Here is a 21705-nt window from a genome sequence, read left to right as displayed (position 1 = left end):
GAAACTCAAGAGGCGAAATACAAAATAGCGGGTTACGATTGATGGTGACGTCATTATGTGCCGACCCAGTGGAAGCAAGGTCCTTCAAACGTGCGAACTCAAATCGAGCTTAGTGTAGTTGGCCATGCTTCAGGGTTGGGAGTCAGGAAAGAGAGTGTTAGGGCGAAGTGGAGGAAGATCAGGACTTGGGGCGTTGCGATTGCTTCCAAGATCGCCCCGTAGTGTTGATTACTGTCTTTACAGGCAGGGAGCTCAGCTATGGTGTGGTTGCCAGCTCAGAGACTTATCCAACCTGTAAGGGTCAAATGCAACTTTTCAGGTCAGAGACTTAATTTGATTATACATAAGCGAACAATTCTAAGGAGTGCGAAAGCTAGTTATTTTAGGTACCCCCTCCACTTTGCATATTTAAAAAGGTATTTTTACTGTCTCGGTTCCGTGTAGAGTGAAAAAAATATATTCTGAAGACCACGGTAGTATTATGGAAATCTCTTATAAAAGAAACGTTTCTTCTGTTTAAAATAGAAGTTCAAGAAACTGGTCAATTTAGGTTTCAAAATTGCTAATAAAATATTATCAGAAACTTAAGCTGAGGTTTTTAATCTCAATAAAGAGGAGGAAAAAAAGGTGGTTGCACATTTTCCACTGGGAATCAGTGGGATTGGTTCAGCTGAAATATACCTTCATGTGCCTTGTGAAGTGTGTTATAAGATATAACAATCCCTAAGTTTATTATTTATTTTCCCAAGGTTTAATCTTGTAGTTGGGTTGCATAGCCTGAGCCTATGCATGCTTATAGTGGAGAAAAACTGAACGCCTAATTAACATGTAAGCTAAAATGTTTAAACTTAAGCTAATATAATTTATTCATCAAAACATATTTTTTTAAAAAGGCCTAACTTGGGGATAGGTGTGAATTGGGCTACTGCGTTGAATCCTAAACATACTTCCAAGTAAGTATGAATAGGATTGTAGTCTAAAAATATTTTTAACACACTTCACTTGTATTAGCCTTATACTGCAATCCTTAGCTGTAGATCCTTTCCATTCTGTGGCATTTCTTTGGATTAACATCTAAAAATAAAATGCATAATTACAAATTATATTTATAGTTCAAGCATTCTGTGATTTTTTTACTAAATGGATTTTTTTTTTACATTCAATCACGTCGGATTCTTGGAGACTGCCTAGAATAAATGAATAAATGTTGTACTTTGAAAATTGGATTGACATTTTTTTAGTGTCAAATAGCAATCCTGTTTTGTACCAAAAAACAGAAACACTGCAACTCTTTCACCACTTTAGGATTATTTTAACAGTAATTATGAAAAATAGGATAAAGTTGCTATAATTAAAAAGCTATTATTAAGATCACTGTTTTCATATATATTGTTATCCTTATTAAATGTCATTCAATGGATCAGAAATCATTAATTATTAGAAATATAATTTCAGTATGTGATATTTCATTCTCTGGGATATCTCAGTGGTTCATCATAAATGTTTTAGCAATATTTAAACTGGAGATTGGGTGTTTTATTGTATAAATGAAAATATAATCAGTACCGTATTTATAGCATTTGCAACCTTAGTAAAGGAAATAAATGCCAAGGTCAGAAATATTTTTATTTTTAGATTTAAGCTTTTAACAGACATCTAGAAAGTTAAATATACAAAATAAGAAAGAACAACTACTGATAAACCATGAGTAAAAGAAATTATAGAAATACTTTATAATGATACTTTCTTCCCTTCTCTTCAGTTTGTTTTCCCATCTGCTAATCTAAATATTAATACTTTGCATTGAACATTAAACATTAAAGGTTATTGTTAGTATCTAAGTAATTTTTAATGTTATTTTTGCTTGGTTTAATAACTGCCTAGAAAGCATAGTGTATTCCAAGTATATACATTTATTTTGCTGTGTGATTTGTAGTGTTTTAGAGAACCATTCCTGGAAAGATTTTTTTAAATTTTATTTCCAATTCTGAACTTTTTGCAAAACCATCCTATCTTGACCATGTTATTTATCAATGTTTGTAGTTATTGCTGAATGTATACCTCACTATCTATTCCATAAGTGAAGGTTACTTACATCAGTAAAAATGCAAAGTATAAGACAATTTGAATCAGCCAATGAAATACATTAAAATCTTATTCTAGAGCTTTCATTGCTTTTTAAAGTATTCACAGTATTATTAGTGGGAAAGTACCTATGAGTATTGTTGGATACATCTTTATGTTTAAAGCAAAAAGAGATGAGTAGTGTTTAAGAATGGCAAACTTCATTTTGCCTCTATCACAGATTCAAAGGGGGAAACAATTCAGTTTGATGCTATTCAGCCGTTTCATTTTAGGCTGCAAGTTTTGTTTCTTTCGGAAATTATCCATTCAACCAGTTCAACAAAAGAAGATTCCAAATCGATATCTAGGTCAGCCTAGCCCTTTCACACATCCACATCTTCTTAAGCCAGGTAAGGATAACAGTAATGCAACTCTAAGCACATTTACTGTATGAGAAATAAGTGTTCAGAGACATTTAATCCTAGACAAGTTTGCATAAAGCTATACTACCCACACTGTCCTTTAACATCTCACTTTTTAATAGTTTTCTCAAAGGACAGCCTGGAAAATAAGAATTTCATATCCTTCAAGGAATTCCTATTTAGAACATTTTATGTTCCAGATAGAAAATACTTCCTAAAATTCTACTCATGTTCTTTTGGATATATGTATTTGTGACACAAAAGTATCATATAAATCAGGGGTCCCCAACCCCCAGTCTGCAGCCTGCGAAGCTCCGTCTGCTCATGCGCAAGATCCAGGCAGGACATGAAACCACACACCCTAGGTCTGTGGAAAAAATGTCCTCCATGGAACCAGTCCCTGGCACTCAAAAGGTTGGTAGCTGCTGATATAAATCACCCAATTGCAAGTAAAGCTAGCAAAAATGTCTGTGTTTGCAACAAACAGCTGGAAAAGTTACGATAGTTGTTTTTCATCAGAAGAATTGCCTCCTGTCATAAGAATTACTCCCAAAGTTAGAAAACTTTCCTCTCTCATCAAGAGTTACAAAAGATAGACATGAGACAGAAACAAATGTGCTGCTTAGGCATGGAAATACTGAGAAACCCTGGTCATTCTTTACTGGCCTTCAGATGGCCTGTGAATATAATTTTTCTTCCATGAAGGTTTTGTTCATCAATATATTTTATTTTAGCTAAGCATTTTGAGTGGTATTTTCTATTTGAACAATCATTTATTATAATTAGAATAGCAGATTAAAATTAGTTAGAAGTAAATAACTGTAGTTGCTTGATTCACATTTGTAAATAAGACCCAGGACCAATTAGAAAATAGAGAAAGCATTCATCGGTACCTGAATTTTGTTTTTGTTTTATCCTGCATTTTTCTGAACTCAACCTTTTACCCTATTTTATGACATTATTAGTCAATAGTTTTGTGTCTCTCTCTCCAAACATGTAGCTTGATTTTATGCATGTTTATTAGTAAGTTATTATTTTAGTCAAATTCATTGTTAGTTTTCTTTAATATGTTTATACAGAATGCTGTGTTTTTGGTTGATGTGCAGTTTTAATTATCTTTTCAACTGTTAATTAGATTTATGCTTTTGTAAAAGTGTATGTGAGTACTGCTAACTAGCTTTTCTCATTTCAACTGTTAAAATTCTTCTTAGATTTAGTTATACTTTGTCAGATACAGGGAACCAAATAATTCCATGGGTTAGGCCAGGGGTAGGCAACCTTGGCTCTTTTGTGACTCGTGGACTTCAACTCCCAGAATTCCTGAGCCAGCCATGCTGGCTCAGGAATTCTGGGAGTTGACGTCCATGAGTCATAAAAGAGCCAAGGTTGCCTACCCCTGGGTTAAGCCAAAGTAATTCATTGTAATTCCTCTAATCTTTTGCCAGAGAAACTCCATTCTCTTGGAAACTGGCAGATAAAGGCTTCATGTGTCTTGCCTTTGTCACTTCCTATCACTGAGAGACTCCAAACTAAACTGCCTCTTTACTCCTTCCTCTGCTCTAGCCGGAGATTCCACCACATTTTTAATATTTGAAATGTGTGATTCTTTATGAATATTGATTAGGTAATTATAATGGTATATGAATGCCATTCACATTTTATTTGTATTACAGAAAATTTCAGTAGCTGGTATCTGAATAGATAATGTGCCCAGCATTTGTCTTTCTGCACAGTGGAAAAAGTCTTATTTTCATCTTGGCTAGTGATGCTGCTACCCAGCAACTAGCTTAGGTCAGCAAATTGCTTATTGCAAGTAGGTTAACATTTTTAAATTAAATTATGTACTGTGATATGATTTATAGAAGAAAAAAGCTAAGCAATTTTTTTAATTTAAAAATATATCCCATATTTTTAAATTTTTGCTTCCTTTTGAAAAGCATTGGATAACTTTAAAAATGGATAATTGTCAAGTAACATTAAGTTGCTATTAAAGATGGGAAACCACCTGGTAATTAGTTGAACCACTATCTCTTTCTAAAGAACACGAGAAGTCCTACAAAAACAAACCAAAATCCATCATTATGTTTCCCACAGTAGCAAGCAAAATGCTTTTAGGGAGATCCATATTTAAGGCATAAAGGCAGCAACCTGTCCCTGCCATTTCCCTGTTGTCAGAATTCACTATCATATTCTCTCTGTGTGCATTTGTAATGTGTGACAAATTTACAGATACCCTCACTGTCAACCAGTTGTATTACTGCCTACTGTTTTAGAAGTCCCACAATCCTCTGCAATTGTTTGGAGGACCATAGTCTAGAACGGGTCTCCAACCCCAGGCCTTAGCCCACTACTGGACCTTGAGCCTTTCGGAATTGGACCGTAAAAGTGTGTGGGGGAGGGCGTGTGCACATGGAAGCGTGCATCCCCACTCGTGCAAGTGGTAGGTGAACAACAGCTGTGCGTGCCCTCGTGCGAATGGAGCTGCATCCGCACTTGCCTGTCATGGAACCGTCTCCTCTCCCCACCCCGCCGGTCTGCAAAGCCAAAAAGGTTGAGGAACTCTGGTATAGAAAATATTGCTTCTCTTTTTTTCTCTCCCCTCAATTTTAAAGAGGTGTTTTTATAATGGGCAGAATATGACTCAGGGTGTCTAGCCAGAAAAATATAAACAAAAACATTTTAAAATACAGGCTAACAAGCTTAAGTACATAATATGTCCATGTTTTAGGCAGATATTTACATTTTTAAAAGATATCTTCAAATGATAGGTAAAGGTTCCCCCGCACATGCGTGCTAGTCATTTCCAACTCTAGGGGCCGGTGCTCATCTCCGTTTCAAAGCCAAAGAGCCAGCGCTTGTCCAAGGATGTCTCCGTGGTCATGTGGCCGGCATGACTAGACGCCAAAGGCACACGGAACACTGTTACCTTCCCACCGTAGTGGTCTTTATTTTTATACTTGCATTTTTACGTGCTTTCGAACTGCTATGTTGGCAGAAGCTGGGACGAGTAACAGGCGCTCACTCTGCTACGCGGCACTTGGGATTTGACCCGCCAAACTACCAACCTTCTGATCGACAAGCTCAGTGTCCTAACCCACTGAGCCACCACGTCCCTTCTTCAAATGATAGGAGCATATAAACCACCTAGAGTAGCCCCATGGTGAGATGGGCAGCAAATACATTTATTAATAAAAATATTCATTATTTTATGTGGAACTAAGTCCTTTTCATTCCCCTAGAACATTCTGTTAGATTCAATTAAGATTCAGAAAGTATAATTCTCACATTTTTCAACTGATAGCTCTGTTCATTTTAATGGATTGGCTTTAATGGCTTTAATAAATGCAAACCTGATTATAGATTATACAAAGAAAATGTTCCATTTGCAATCAGTTTTTTGGCATTTGATCCAGTTTTGTTAAAATATTTTTGTTTTCTGCACTTTATATTCATTATAGATAAACTTAGATTGAATGATTAATTTTGAAGTTCTGAGAAAATTCTGTATTCTAATCTAATTCTTAGATACACAGCTGATTAAAGATCCTTTTTGAAATTCAGTGTTTGAGCTCTGTATTTCATGAAGAAGTTATTGCTAGGTAATGAAATATCTATACTGATATCAAAACACAGAGTGCAACAAGCTCCGCTGTCTTCCATTCAATGTGCAAATGGTATAAAAGGGTATTCAAGTTTACTTCTCTTTGTTCCACTCTCCCAGGAATCATTTTTAGTTATAATCCTTACGTTAGTATTAACTGTAGCTTTTAGAATGCCTTGTGAACTCAAGTTTATACAAACAATTTTTGTTATTAATAATAGAGGAAAAATAGTTTAGAGTTGAACTAAGAATGTGGAGACGTAACTGCAGAGAAAATGAATAGAAAGGAGATGAACTGGAAAAATGTGAGACTAGTTTCAAAAATTGTAAGGGTTCAACAGCATGAAAAATTGTTTCTGAAATAGGAATTGTGTTTTTGAATTCTGTTCACAGGAGAGGTAACACCAGGATTATCACAAGTGGAATATGCTCTCCGTAGACACAAGTTGATGGCTCAGATACAGCAAGAGATGCAAGGGACAGATCACACAGTAATTCTGCTTTCAAATCCGACCTATTACATGAGCAATGATATTCCATATACCTTTCACCAGGACACTAATTTCCTATATCTGTGTGGCTTCCAAGAACCTGATAGTATCTTAGTGTTGCAAAGTGTGCCTGGTAGACCTTTGCCATATCACAAAGCTTTACTATTTGTTCCAAAAAGAGATCCAAGCCGAGAGTTGTGGGATGGGCCACGATCTGGCACTGATGGAGCAGTGGCCCTCACTGGTGTAGATGAAGCATATACCATGGAAGAGTTTAGACATCTGGTGTCTAAATTAAAAGGTATGAAAACAAAATAGATTTTGCATGGTATAAAAAAGGATATTGAATCATTTAAGCAATTTACTGTCAAGTGAAGGGCATAATAGAGATGATAGCTGGGTTCATGCACTGCATTATAAGTAGTCCTCAACTTATGAGCAAAATTGGGCCTGCAATTACAGTCATAAGTTAATGGCAGTTATTAAGCAAGTTATCATTTGCCTATGCCCAATTTTACAGCCTTTTTTGCAGCAGTCATTAAGTGAATGTTGCAGTTGTTAAGCAAAACCATTGTTCATTTTTTGCTGAAAACCAGAAGTGCTGAGTTCTGGCAAAAGTGTAAATCATCACATGACCACAGTAAAGACTGTAAATGCGGGTCAGTTGCTGAATGCCCCAAATGCAGTCAGGTGACTGGGATGGTGGTGTCAAAACTTCAAATCCAAGTACATTTTTTTGGAGTTGATCATAACTTTAAACAGTTAACCAGTCGTAAGTTGAGCGCCACCTGTAAGTCTTAGAATGGTTTGGATTTGGCTTAGTGTTTGAACCCAACAATTGTGTTCATGGTAGGCGTGTTATATGAATCGCACATCAATTATTCAGTGACCTATAACTAAGAAAATCATAACTTCATGTGAGAAGTTTAAGCTTGCATTCCTAGCTCCCTACTTGCCTTCATAGAAAAAAACCTGAAAAATCATAATTTCAATAAAGAGGAGGGCAAGTTTGTTTTTGTATTTTAATGCAAATATTAACATGCATGTTTTCTGAAACTGTATGCAACCTGAAGAACATAATTAAGTGCCCAACTAAAGTACATTTCAGAAATAGGTACAAATGTTTTTTTAACATTATTTTTAAATTGCCCCAATCCCAAATGGCCTTCTGTATCATAAGTATATTTAAGGGCAAAATTTGTAAAAATTATGTGTATATAGGATAGAGACAGATTGAAGAGTCTTACCGTATTTCCCGGCGTATAAGACGACTGGGCGTATAAGACGACCCCCCAACTTTTGAGATGATTTTCAAGATTTTTTGTCTTATACGCCGGAAAATACTTACATGCCAGTTGCCAAGTGTTCGACACAAGCCCGATTCAGACCCGTCTGATGCAGATGATGCAAAGCCCTGCCGGTTTCCGCCCAACGCCGGACGGCTCCACCGGTGCCGCCTCGAGAGCGAAGGGCGTGAGGCACCTGCCACGGCTCCCCGAGGACTCTTAAAAGCCGGTGCGCGTGCGCAGGACTGCCCTGCCGGCTCCTGCCTGACGCCGGACGGCTTCGCCGGTGCCGCCTCAAGAGGGAAGGGCGTGAGGTGCCTGCCACGGCTCCCCGAGCACTCCTTAGCAGCCGGGGAGCACGCGCATGTGCAGGACTGCCCTGCCAGCTCCCGCCCGACGCCGGATGGCTCCGCCAATGCCGCCTCAAGAGGGAAGAGCGTGAGGCGCCTGCCACGGCTCCCCGAGGACGCCTTAGGAGCCGGGGAGCGCGCGTGCGCAGGACTGCCCTGCCGGCTCCCGCCAGATGCCAGCCTGCCCTGCTTCTTCCTCAGTGAGAGGGGAGGGCGTGCCTTCCCGGGCTCACTGACTTGCAGCCAAGCCGAAGCCGAAAGGGGCTTTTCCTTCCACCCACCCTTTGGAATAAACGCAAGAGCTCCCGGGGTGTGGCGTTTGCAAGGGGGAGGGGAAGGGGCTTAGAGGCTCTTGAGGGTGGGAAGGGAGAGTCACGTTGGAGGGGGGACTGGACTAAGGAGGCTTGAAGTTGCTTTGCAAGAACGGGGGCGCTTGATTGATTTATGTACTATTTTCCGGCATATAAGACGACTGGGCATATAAAACGACCCCCCCAACTTTTGAGATGATTTTCATGGGTTAAAAAGTCGTCTTATTCGCCGGAAAATACGGTACTTTGCCCAGTCTGTGACCACATGATAGCTGTTATGCAATAGTGAAAGTTTTCCAAGTTTGTTGGGCTTATATATCTTTGTTACTTGTGAATTACACAGAAGAAACGATTACTACAGAACTGTAATTAATTTTACTGGTCTTTTGTTCCAAATTTTGTTCCAATATTTAAGTTCTACTTTCATACATGCAGCATATTGAAGGAAGTAGGCAACAGGGCTTAGAAACAGTTGTTTGGAACTTATAATAGCCTCTCCTGATTAGTGCATGAAACAAAATAGGTGCCCATGCACAAGGCAGCAAAAATAATTGAGAATAGCTTCCTAATTAGCTACTCAATTTGGAAACTATTTATTTAATAGTGCAAAAGTATATGCTTCCAACTCTTTCAAAGGATTTGCACAGTGGTGCTAGGTACTTTGTTTAGGCTGCATTCTTAACACACTTAGTGTAAAAACATTACTTCTGTGTCCCCATGAGTGAGAATGCATTCTGAAAAGAAGAAGCTTTGTTAAAATTATAGTATAGAGATTCATAATTTATAGCTCCATAGCCACATGTGGCCTCCCATAGCCATGGAAGTGTCTCCAGAGTCCTATTAAAAGATCTTATTGCTAACCTGAAATCTTTAATGCAATGGAAGTGGACAATATTAAATACTATGTGAATAATAAGTTTTATTAAGTCCATTGAGAATAACTAATAATTTAATTTAATCAATTTAAATTAATTCTAGTTTAAATTACTTTTTATATATTTAATCTTCTCCATTTTTGCAGGGCAATTCTTGGCACTCTGTTCAAAGAGCAAGTGCAGTTCTTGATCCAAAAGAATTGTATATTCCTATTCAAATGTACTTGAAATCTACTTTCTTATATAGAGGATGATGCATGGGGAAAACACATGCCCTCTTTACTCAGTTAATTTAGATACATATCTTTGTTTCTAAGGAGCTGTCTATTACAAAAAGTAGCTTCACCAATTTTTCTTATTACTGATTCCTTTCAGGAAGATTTAAAAATACTATAAAATCAAAGTAACATCTCTTGTTTAAAATACCAGTGTTGACCCTTAATTTGAACTGTTATCCATATTTGGCTGCAGTCTGATATTTACCAAAAATATGCAAGCATCTTTCCAAAGAAGTGTAGTTAATTAAACTTAAAGTGTAATTATATTCTGTTTCACAGATGATTCTAGCACAGTTTGGTATGATTTTGCTAAACCTGTGCATCCACAGCTCCATTCTGATTATCTGCTGCATCTGGCTGAGGTCAAAACTAAATGCAACAACCGTGTTCGAGCTGTCCAGCATCTAGTGCAAAACTTACGGCTGATCAAATCTGCCACAGAGATTGAGAGGATGAAATTTGCTGGCAAAATCACTTCACAGGTATTGATCAAAATATTTATATTGCACAAGGTGTTCAGAGAAAAAAAGGCATGACATTGGAATTCATGCCAAAAGGAAAATGACATATAGATATAGCTAGCATCTTTATGCTGGGATGTTTCCGGAACTAATGCTGATGATTTATTCAGGAAATAAAATATGGGGTCCTTGTGTTTATGGAAAGCCTTCTGTCAACAACTACCACTGTAGTCCCCTATGTTTCACATAATAAGATTATCATTATATGAGTTAGCATGAGAAATACCAGTGAAGAAGAAATCAAACATACCTGATCTCTTTCTATAATAGATCGTAATCAAAAGTGTACATTTACAACTATGATCCAATTTCTCATTTGAATCCCAAAATGGTATATTCACCTCCTCAACCAGCTGTTCCTCACTGGTTAGAATCAGATCTAGGAGAGCTTATCCTCTTGCCTCTTCTTTTGGAAAATATAACCATATTTTGGAAACTAACATATTCATTAATAGTTTCGTATTACTGTATTTCAACAGGCATTCATAGAGACTATGCTTACAAGTAAAGCTCCGGTGGACGAAGCATTTCTATATGCTAAGGTATGTGCTTTTTTGCATTGTGGAAAATAGTCCCCTACTGTAACCTGACAGCCAGTTTTTAGGTTGTATTCACATGTAATGCATATGCTCACATAACGTGATAGGTTTCTGTTAATCCTTATATCGATCCTTAGTTTAGAACTTGCAGGATGGGTACCAAAGAAGGACAACATCAAGATAGACACCAGGATTTTAATAAAGTGTAGAAAAGATTTATTAAGAAATCGCCTCAATACTTACAGATAGTAAATCCCGTTGAACTTAATAAGATGTACTTTTGAATAGATGTGTGTAGGGGACACGTGGTCAAACAAGAGATGACAAGACTGAACATCGACATCTTAGGAATCAGTGAACTAAAATGGACAGGAGTGGGTGAATTTAATTCAGATGACCATCAGGTATACTACTGCAGGCAACAATCCCTCAGAAGAAATGGAGTAGCCTTCATAATCAATAAAAGAGTAGGAAAAGCAATACTGGGATACAATCCCCAAAATGACAGAATGATCTCAGTTCAAATCCAAGAGAAACCATTCAATATCACACTAGTCCAAGTTTATGCCCCAGCCACTGGTGCTGAAGAGGATGAAATTGACCGGTTCTATGAAGACCTACAGCGCCTTATAGAACTAACGCCAAAAAATGATGTCCTTATCATCATGGGGGATTGGAATGCTAAAGTAGGAAGCCAAAAAATAACCGGAATAACGGGCACGTTTGGCCTTGGAGTACAAAATGAAGCAGGGCACAGGCTGATAGAATTTTGTCAAGAGAATACGATGGTCATAGCAAACACTCTTCCAACAACCCAAGAGACGGCTACACATGGACATCACCAGACGGTCAACACAGAAATCAGATTGACTATGTGCTCTGCAGCCAAAGATGGAGAAGCTCTATACCAGACATGTCAAACACAAGGCCCGGGGGCCGGATCCAGCCCGCAAAGTGGTTTCATGTGGCCCGCGAAGGCATCCTGGAAACAGTGAGGGAACGGCCCCCTCTGCCTTGGCCCTGGCCCAGAGACCCTCCTTCTGCCAGAGACCCTCAGATCTGTCCCACTCCTGCCCAGGCCCCCATAGGCACCCTTCATGCAAACGATGTAGAGCTGGCCACGCCCACCCAGTAGGCCATACACACTAGCCACGCCCACCCAGTAGGCCACGCCCACCCTGGCCATACCCACCTGGCCCCTTGCGGGCAACCGCAATGCTGATGCGGCCCTCAATGAAATTGAGTTTGACACCCCTGCTCTATACAGTCAGTAAAAACAAGACCAGGAGCTGACTGTGGCTCAGACCATGAACTTCTCATTGCAAAATTTAGGCTTAAACTGAAGAAAGTAGGGAAAAGCACTAGGCCACTCAGATATGAACTAAATCATATCCCTGACGAATATACAGTAGAGGTGACAAATAGATCTGATAGAAAGAGTGCCTGAAGAACTATGGACAGAGGTTTGTAACATTGTACAACAGGTAGCAACTAAAACCATCCCAAAGAAAAAGAAATGCAAGAAAGCAAAATGGCTGTCTGAGGAAGCTTTGCAAATAGCTGAGGAAAGCGAAAGGCAAGGGAAAAAAAGAAAGATACACCCAATTGAATGCAGAATTCCAGAGAATAGCTAGAAGAGATAAGAATGCCTTCTTAAATGAACAGTGCAAAGAAATAGAAGAAAACAATAGAATAGGGAGGACTAGAGATCTCTTCAAGGAAATTGGAGAGATGAAGGGAACGTTTCATGCAAAAATGGGCATGATAAAGGACCAAAGTGGCAGGGACCTAACAGAGGCAGAAGAGATTAAGGAGAGGTGGCAAAATTACACAGAGGAACTATACAAGAACGAGCTTAACGTCCCTGATAAGCACGTCCCTGACCTTGAGCCGGACATCCTAGAATGTGAAGTGAAATGGGCCTTAGGAAAGCTGAGCAACAACAAAGCTAGTGGAGGTGACTGTTGAGTATTCCAGCTGAGCTATTCAAAATCTTAAAACGATGCAGTAAAAGTGCTACACCCAATTTGCCAGCAAATTTGGAAAACTCAACAGTGGCCACAGGATTGGAAAAGATCAGTTTACATTCCAATTCCAAAGAAAGGCAGTGCCAAAGAATGTTCAAACTATCGCACCATTGCACTCATTTCTCATGCTAGTAAAGTTATGCTTAAAATCCTACAAGCTAGACTCCAGCAGTATGTGGGTCGAGAACAACCAGAAGTACAGGTAGGATTTTGAAGAGGCAGAGGAACTAGAGATCAAATTGCCAACATACTCTGGATCATGGAGAAACCTAGGGAGTTCCAGAAAAACATCTACTTCTGCTTCATTGACTATGCTAAAGCCTTTGATTGTGTGGATCATAACAAACTGTGGCAAGTTCTTAAAGAGATGGGAGTACCAGACCATCTTATTTGTCTCTTGAGAAACCTATATGCGGATCAAGAAGCAACAGTGAGAACTGGACACGGAACCCGATTGGTTCAAAATTGGGAAAGGAGTCCGGCAAGGCTGTATACTGTCACCCTGCCTGTTTAACTTATATGCAGAGCACATCATGAGAAAGTCAGGGCTAGATGAATCAAAAGTTGGAATTAAAATTGCCAGGAGAAATATCAACAACCTAAGATATGCAGATGATACCACTCTAATGGCAGAAAGTGAAGAGGAATTAAAGAGCCTCTTGTTACGAGTGAAGAAGGAGAGTGCAAAGGTTGGGCTGAAACTAAACATTAAGAAAACCCAAGATCATGGCTTCTGGCCCTCTCAATTCCTGGCAAATAGATGGGGAAGAAATGGAGGTAGTGACAGATTTTATTTTCCTGGGCTTCAAGATCACCGCAGACGGGGACTGCAGTCAAGAAATTAAAAGATGCTTGCTCCCAGGAAGGAAAGCCATGGCAAATCTAGACAGCACACTAAAAAGCAGAGACATCACCCTGCCAACAAAAGTGTGTATAGTAAAGGCTATGGTCTTCCCAGTTGCAATTTATGGTTCTGAAAGTTGGACCATAAGAAAGGCTGAGCGCCAAAGAATTGAAGCGTTTGAACTATGGTGCTGGAGAAGACTCCTGCGAGTCCCTTGGACTGCAAGGCGATCAAACCGGTCAGTCCTAGAGGAGATCAACCCTGACTGCTCTTTAGAAGGCCAGATCCTGAAGTTGAAACTCAAATACTTTGGCCACCTAATGAGAAGGAAGGACTCACTGGAGAAGAGCCTAATGCTGGGAAAGGTTTGAGGGCAAGAGAAGAAGGGGACGACAGAGAATGAGGTGGCTGGATGGAGTCACTGAAGCAGTAAGCGTGAGCTTAAATGGACTCCAGAAGATGGTAGAGGACAGGAAGGCCTGGAGGAACGTTGTCCATGGGGTTGCGATGGGTTGGACACGACTTCGCAACTAACAACAACAAGTGTAGGGGACTACTGATAGCCTTTCATCTGAACAAATAGAGGGTTTTGCTCTTTAGCACTAATTATGTTTCACTTCCTGAACGTTATCTTTCCTTAAGAATACCCGTTATGGAAATGAAATTTCAAGGGAAAATAGTGCAAATGCAAAGTATAATTTAATGTATTAGTGCATTTTAATTTAGAAGTATTTTTCTCTATAAACATTCTCCTACACATGAATTAGTATCCAAAAAAAATGTTTTGGTTCTAATTAACAGTTGAGAATGCCAACAGCCACCCCCTCAAACGTAATGAAAATGTGAGAATAAGTACAGACTAAAATCTCTCTCTTCAAAGAAACAAAATTGAGTAGGAAACAGCCTATCACAAAAAATATTTATTGAGGTTAGTACCGCCTAATGTTTCATGTCACTTTCATTTAGTAAAAGAAATCCTTGGCTGGTTTGCTGTTCCTAAGAAACCAATTGTTGTCTGTGGACATGCACCCAAATCAGGATAAATATAGGTATAGGGAGAAAAACTGGATATAGGTAGAACCACACAAAAGAAAACTACCTTTGGTTTTGCTGTTTCAAAACAATCACCAGACATATTATACTTTTGCTTCCCATAGTACACTAGGTTTCTTTAGTTCACATACTGCAGAATGGAAGAGAAATGTATGGCTTTTCAGATGGTGCTGAACAACGTAATTCCTCTCCACTGACTGCAATAGCTGAGGCTGTTAGGTATTTTACTTAAGCAGTAGCTTGCTCTGCGGGTTGATATACTATATTTCCTTCAAAGAGCTACAAATACCTTTTATATGGTTGCTCATTTTTTTTCCTGACAGCAAACTATGATATAAATCCATTAAAGATAGTCCTTGCTTTACAACAGTAATTGGGATCATAGTTTCCATTGCTAAGGGACACAGTTGTAAAGAGTGGTGACACCTGCTTATCAATGGAAATTGTGGCATTTTCAGTTGTTGATAAGTGAATCATCGCAAGTCATTAAGCAAGGATGTCTTGAGGTCCCCTTTTGTGAACTCCTGCCAGCTTTCCCATTGACTCTGTAGGAAGTTGGCAAAGAAGGTTGCAGATGTTGATTATGTCACTGAGGTGATACTACAATTGTTGTAAGTCCAGTCATAAGTACCATATTCATTCACCACTGTTGTAAGTTTGAACAATCATGAATGAGTGATTATTAAGCAAGAACCACCTGATTTGAGAAAGCTGAATCAAGTCTTCCTATTCAAACATACATAAAGTATCCCATATACTTTGCTAGTTTGCTAGCCCAAGTATTGGCATTGGCAGAGGCTTTCTGAGATAAAAGCTGTGCATTTATTTCAACAATTAATGGATTATTTTATTTCCAGTTTGAATATGAGTGCCGGGCTCGTGGTGCTGACATTTTAGCTTATCCCCCTGTGGTTGCTGGTGGCAACAGGTCCAATACATTGCATTATGTGAAAAACAATCAACTTATTAAGGTAACTGAACTCTGCAACATAATAGTGTTATTATCTACTGAACCCCTCCAAAAGAAATAAATCAAGATGGACTGCGGTAATATATTAACTAAGCCATTTAAGAAGATTGGAATAGAACTATAGTTTTAAAAGGATACAATCCTGTTTCTGAGTACCTCCTTAAGCTAAGTAGACCATAACCAGTTCTACTGCATTCTAGTATGTTTCTGACTGTTCTGTAGTTCTGGGGAAAAAATCTACTTCCTCATTCTATGGAGTAGAACAAAGACATTTAGGAATAATCTTAATAATTATAATTAATAATGTTACAGTTGTACTGCAGATGAATCTTTTAATGAAATATAGGGATTTATATGAAGACTATAAAAGCAATCTATCTCTGAATAGGTGTTACAGCATGACCCCCAATAATATTTGTTTAAAAAACCATTTTACAACACTATTTAAATGAAATTCTTAAGTGCCAAGTAATTGCTTTTTCTTGTGCTCTAGGATGGAGAAATGGTTTTATTGGATGGAGGATGTGAATACTCTTGTTATGTGAGTGACATTACCCGCACTTGGCCCATCAATGGCAGGTAGGTCTTGTTCCCAGCAAAGGAACATCATGGTTGCATTTCCAGGTTTTCCTGAAAATGTTCCATTATTGTCATTTCTTCATTTCATTATACTTCAGAAATTGTCCTTGCCTAGACTGTAATTGCAATTTTTAGTGCAATGTACTACAGTCATCCTCCTCTCCCTGCTCTAGAGATGAGGTACGCTTTAGTTTTTGGTAATGCAAAACCAGATAATTCAGAAAAGTTTGCATGTCATTATTTCATTTCAAAATGCTAATGGAGAAATTTTATTTATCAAATTCACCTTGGAAAATATAAGGTAACATTTCCAATTTATGGGAAAGTAGTTCTGGCTTCCTTAATGAACTGTTTTTGATTGTACAGAAATGTTCGAAACGTGAGGTGTTCAGGTGGGCAATCTTCCACCAACATTTTGGAGTAGAACAAATCCAAAGGACTGTACTGTCCTTTCTTAATTATTTTGTACATGCATCTTAGCATTTAATTTTTGGGTTTTTTTCTGATTAAATCTCACTTGAGCTGATTTGTGTTTTTCTCTTATTGTCAGGTTCACTAGTTCCCAGGCAGAGCTGTACCAGGCTATATTGGAGGTCCAGAAGTCATGCCTAAGACTTTGTTCTTCAGGTGTGAGCCTAGAAAACATCTACAATTTAATGCTAACTCTCATTGGACAGAAGCTGAAAGAGTTGGGAATCCTAAAGGATAGCACTAGTGAGGGTCAGGTCTTCAAGGTACTTGGTTTCTTTGCATATCTGTTTAGCCTGTTATTTTACCTGGCTAAAAAAACAGCGAACAGTTATAAAAAAAAGTGAACAATCCTTTAAATCATCCCATTTTTATTTTGAAGTTGTAGCTTTCTGCAGATATGCAGGTCTAAAAGAAGTACAGGTAGTCATCGATTTACAACCTTCCCTTAATACCATTTAGAGTTATGATGGACCTCTCCAGAATTACTTAACAAACTATTTTTGGTGTTAGAACAACCTCCATGGTCTCATGAACACATTTTAAGTTCTTGCAATTGCCTCTCCTTTACTTCCAGTTTTTAGCAAAAAAAACATCCATTGTGGGAAATAAATTTCCTTAATAATCACAGCATTCACTTAACAACTGTTGTAAAAGCAATTGTAACTTCAAATCTGGTCACATTATGCCTCAATTTATGACTGTAATTCCAGGCTCAATTCCTGTCGTGAATCGAGAAGTACCTGTACTATTTGGAGACAAGTCCCAAGGTTATCAGCTGTACAGTATCTCTTTCATCCAGCAGATGGCAGACTATTTAGATTATGTATATACACCAATTGTTTTAATTCCTGACAAGTATTAATTCAAGAGGTAGAGATCTGTGGTGGGACTCTTCTAACTTGTCAGTAAGGTTATTAAATATGATTGCTAAATTGGGGAGAAAAGTGCCTCGTTTTAAGATTTTGATAATAGTTACGGAAGATATTTTCACATAATTTTTTGTCATGTACATGGGAAAGTGCCTATTCTAGAAATCTGTTAATGGCTTACTTTGATTCAACTTACCTTCCTTCATCTTTCATAGACACGTACAAGCACTGATAATATTTCAGTACAAGCTTTTTCTACCCATCAATCCCAGGAATGTTGGAACAAATAAAAAATGCATCACTATAGCAGCATTTTGAAATTTGGTGCAAATTGTGGGAGACAACAGAATAAACCTTAAATATCTATTTAGCCCAGAAATCCAGTATTTGTCTGCTCAGTATCTCTAATGGGGCAAGAAAAAACTTGTGGATCTCTAAAGAGCTGCAACCTGTTGGCATAAACAATATTAGATGGACAGAGAGTTTCGTTTTGTGTAGTGCAGCTTCCAATAAAATTAGCTTAAACCAATGGATATTTTGAAGCAGTATCAACTTCTGTTTCAATTGGCAAATGTAGGAAAATATTTCATACTAAGTAAAACAGAGTGCTATAAGATATGCTACCCTTCCAAGTTATGTATTGAGAACATTTTAAAATGGAAAGTGGACCTGGGCTTTTTCTTTGTCACGCTCTTTAAAGAACATTTCTCTGTAATGGCTTCCATAATATGTGCACTTCCACAACATAGACAAACTGCTTAGCAGAGTTAGGCATATTGCTGCTTCTTGAGATCCTTGCCTACTCTGATTTGTGAAATTCATAGGAATTGAAAACTTTCAAAACCCCAGTAAAAACGACCTGCTTGAAAAATGGTAATGTTCATGCTGATCTGGAAAAAATGATGAGATTTTGTACAAGAAACCAAGGTTAGGTCAAACGGTTTTGAATAAATATTGCATAAAATGTAGGCAAGGTACTGAAATGTGATAGCCTCACAATTCCACATAATATTAATTTTTACCCACAGAAGAAACTGCCAGCTAAAAGATCAAAGGTACCTTGGAGCTCAAAACAGACACTATTTGCCTTTAATACCAAACTGATTGTCATTTGTATATTTTGCTTAAAGACCAGAGTGTGTTGCCTTTACAACAAACAACAGATTTGATAGAAACAAGGCAGAAGATGATGCCTACACAAAACATATTAGTTGTATTTATAAACAAGAACAACCATTTAATATATTTCCTTTTCTCTGTATGTTTCTAGCACAACTTGTGCTGAAGACATATCCATCCAACATTTCTCTAAATTTTGCTTGTTTTAGGAATATATTATTTTTTGTCTCATAGGCTGTTCGGAAATACTGTCCACATCATGTAGGTCATTATCTGGGAATGGATGTTCATGATACACCTGATGTATCTCGATCAACTCTCCTCCAGCCAAGCATGGTGATCACCATTGAGCCAGGTAAAATGCACCAGTGAAAGCAATATAAAAAGATGTATGTCCATGTGTGGTATCTTGAAAAGAAGAATGCCCAGTCATTTATGCAATGATTGCTACAATAATTTCTCAAAAGTATTCTCAAAAATTTATTTTCAAAAAATTCTTAGAAATTTCAGTGCAATTGTTTTTCTATTTAGTTTTTAAATAGCTTCAGATTCTTAATATATCCTATCTCCATTTCTGTTATTCACCCCCATAAATGTGAGAAGACAGTCATCTTAGAGGCATTGAGAACTATCCAGAAAACACTGCCATTTGCTTTATAGATTTAATTACGAAGAAAAAACCTTCATGATCTTTAGTCTGTAGGAAAATAATTTTAAAAGAGTGCTTAATTGGACTTATATCAGGTTAGAGTAGCTTGTAAAACTACTCTTAAAAGTTTGGTCCAGTATTTCTACTATTGGTACAAAATGAAGTTGCATGTATTACATTATATGAATTGGATTGAGATGGAGGTACACTTATTTATGGAGATAAAACCTGTGCTATGCCTTCTAAACCTGGAAAGAATATACTGTATAATTTGCAAACTGGATCTATTGATCAATACTTTTATTTCCAGGCATTTACATACCTGAAGATGATACAAGTGCCCCTGAACGATTCCGTGGCATAGGAATACGCATTGAAGATGATGTGGTGGTGACAGAGAATGTACCATTAATCTTGTCTGCAGATTGCCCAAAGGAGATCTATGATATTGAACAGGTTTGCAGCTGATTGTTCTTTGCTGCCTTTCATACCTTGCTCGGGTTTAGAATGGAAAATACACACTCATATATAACACATTTTTCATAACTCATTTATAGGATTGCTTAACTAAGACAGAATCACTACTAGAAAAATATTGCTTGCAAGAAACTGTGTGTACATATTTTGCAGGAGACAATTACACTATTTAAATGGGAAAATGTACATTACTGTTCATCTTTTTAAAGTTATGCTAATACTAAAACAAAGCCGATGAAACAGAATTAGGCATCCCAGCATTTGGTCTATTTCTTTCTGTGTTTATACTGTGTTATTTACAGAAATGAACTGAATATCAGCTGTACTGATATTTCTCAAACAGTGTATATGTTTGTTCATAATGATTAAATTTCACTTTTAGTCTTTTAGTTGTAAGAGCTGAAAAGGAAAAAAAAGTATTTTTCTGGATACAATAATTTCCAGTGTATAAAAGAAAAGCAAAAAAACCCCTCTCAAATTTGAAATTAGAGTGTTTTTCCCCCTTTCAGAAAATACAAGGACTGTAGTGTTGGGAAATCCATTAATGTGAAAATGGGGTTATTAAATATAAAGGACAGCTAAAGACAAATCCCTGTGCAGAATTAGATGTCACAAAGCTAGTGTTCACAATTTGTTTAAGCACACATAGTCCTGTATATATTGATGACTCGACTTTAATGATTAAAAATGTTAGTTTTAAGTTAAAATAATGTGAGCTCATTTGATAAACTCAGTGAATCAGACCAGATTCAAGATGTTTATCAATTGAGTTGTGACTACTGTATTTTCCTTCTTTATGTATTCAACCTCTCATGGGTGATGTGAACATAGAGGCTCTTTGGGATCCAAACTATGAAAAATACTGCATTTATATTAAATTGCCCTTTTCCTTGACTAAATACGAGTAGTCCTTGACTTACAACTGTTTATTTAGTGAGCATTCGAAGTTACAACAGCATTGAAAAAAGTGACATGACTGTTTTTCACACTTTCAACCACTGTCCCATCCCCATGTCACATGATCACAATTCAGCTACTTGGCAATTGACTGATATGACTGTTGTGGTGTCCTGGGTCCTTTTGTAACCTTATGACAAGCCAAGTCAATGGAGAAGCCACATAAACTTAACTGTGTTACTAATTTAACAGTTGTAGTGATTCACTTAACAACCACGGCAAGAAAAGTCATAAAATGGGGCAAAACTCAATAAATGTCTCAGCAACAGAAATTTTGGACTTAATTGTGTTCGTAAGTTGATGACTACCTCTACACAGAAATGGTAACCCAGAAAGTAGTAACACTTCAATTCTGTATATTGTGGTAAAATCTAACAATGGATATAAGACTATTTCTGAAGTGATGCAAAGCATCAGGGTTTTTTAATTTGAAATTAGTACAGAAACTCTTTATTTTAAGGTTGAGGTCTTAATGCCACATATTATCAGAAGATCAAAGCAACAGTTAAATTGAGAAATCAACAACTCTCTTATAAACAAACATAAAAATAAATACACTAATAAGTTCACAAATGTGATTAAAGCATGGTACTATTCTAGTTGGGTCAAATCAAATTGTTTACCAAGGAAGTTTTATAAAAGATGAAATGTTGCACAATTATCTGGTGAAATACTTTTTGTGAAGTACTTTTTGCATTTTTGAAAGAAAGATGCTGCCTATAGTGTAATTATTACAGATGCATAATATACAAAAGTGTTTTCTTTTTTCTAAAAAGAAAAAAAAATCTGTATTGGTGAAAGTATAATTTCAACAATTATATTTAAAACTTAGCTTACAGAAACCTTTTCTCCTCGTTACCCCTATTTTCTTCAATACCTTTTATCAGTGATAGCCAGTGAAGATATGAATCTCCTTTTAGCATATACTAAATAACCCATGACTTATTGGATC

The 21705-nt window shown here is 37.4% G+C and overlaps 1 protein-coding gene across 5 annotated transcripts; it reads left to right on the top strand.

The window, feature by feature from the left end:
- Positions 1–82: 82 nt before the first annotated feature.
- Positions 83–21008, top strand: XPNPEP3 (X-prolyl aminopeptidase 3). Of its 5 annotated transcripts, none has more exons than XM_081331514.1 (10): positions 83–319; positions 2358–2474; positions 6481–6879; positions 9958–10160; positions 10679–10741; positions 15520–15633; positions 16126–16211; positions 16762–16945; positions 18905–19025; positions 19630–21008. In XM_081331514.1, the coding sequence occupies exons 1-10, from the start codon at positions 259–261 to the stop codon at positions 19785–19787; spliced, it is 1506 nt and encodes a 501-aa protein (XP_081187640.1). In that variant the 5' UTR covers positions 83–258; the 3' UTR covers positions 19788–21008. The 5 variants fall into 5 exon arrangements, with proteins under 5 accessions (XP_081187640.1, XP_081187641.1, XP_081187639.1 ...); XM_081331515.1 differs by having other exon boundaries at positions 128–319; positions 2344–2474; XM_081331516.1 differs by lacking the exon at positions 83–319 and adding an exon at positions 4160–4299.
- Positions 21009–21705: the final 697 nt, after the last annotated feature.

Source organism: Vipera berus, assembly GCF_964194415.1.
Source record: "Vipera berus genome assembly, chromosome: 6".
NCBI lineage: Eukaryota > Metazoa > Chordata > Lepidosauria > Squamata > Viperidae > Vipera > Vipera berus.
The sequence above is the reverse complement of the archived record's forward strand: the minus strand, read 5'-3'. Positions and strand labels throughout refer to the sequence as shown.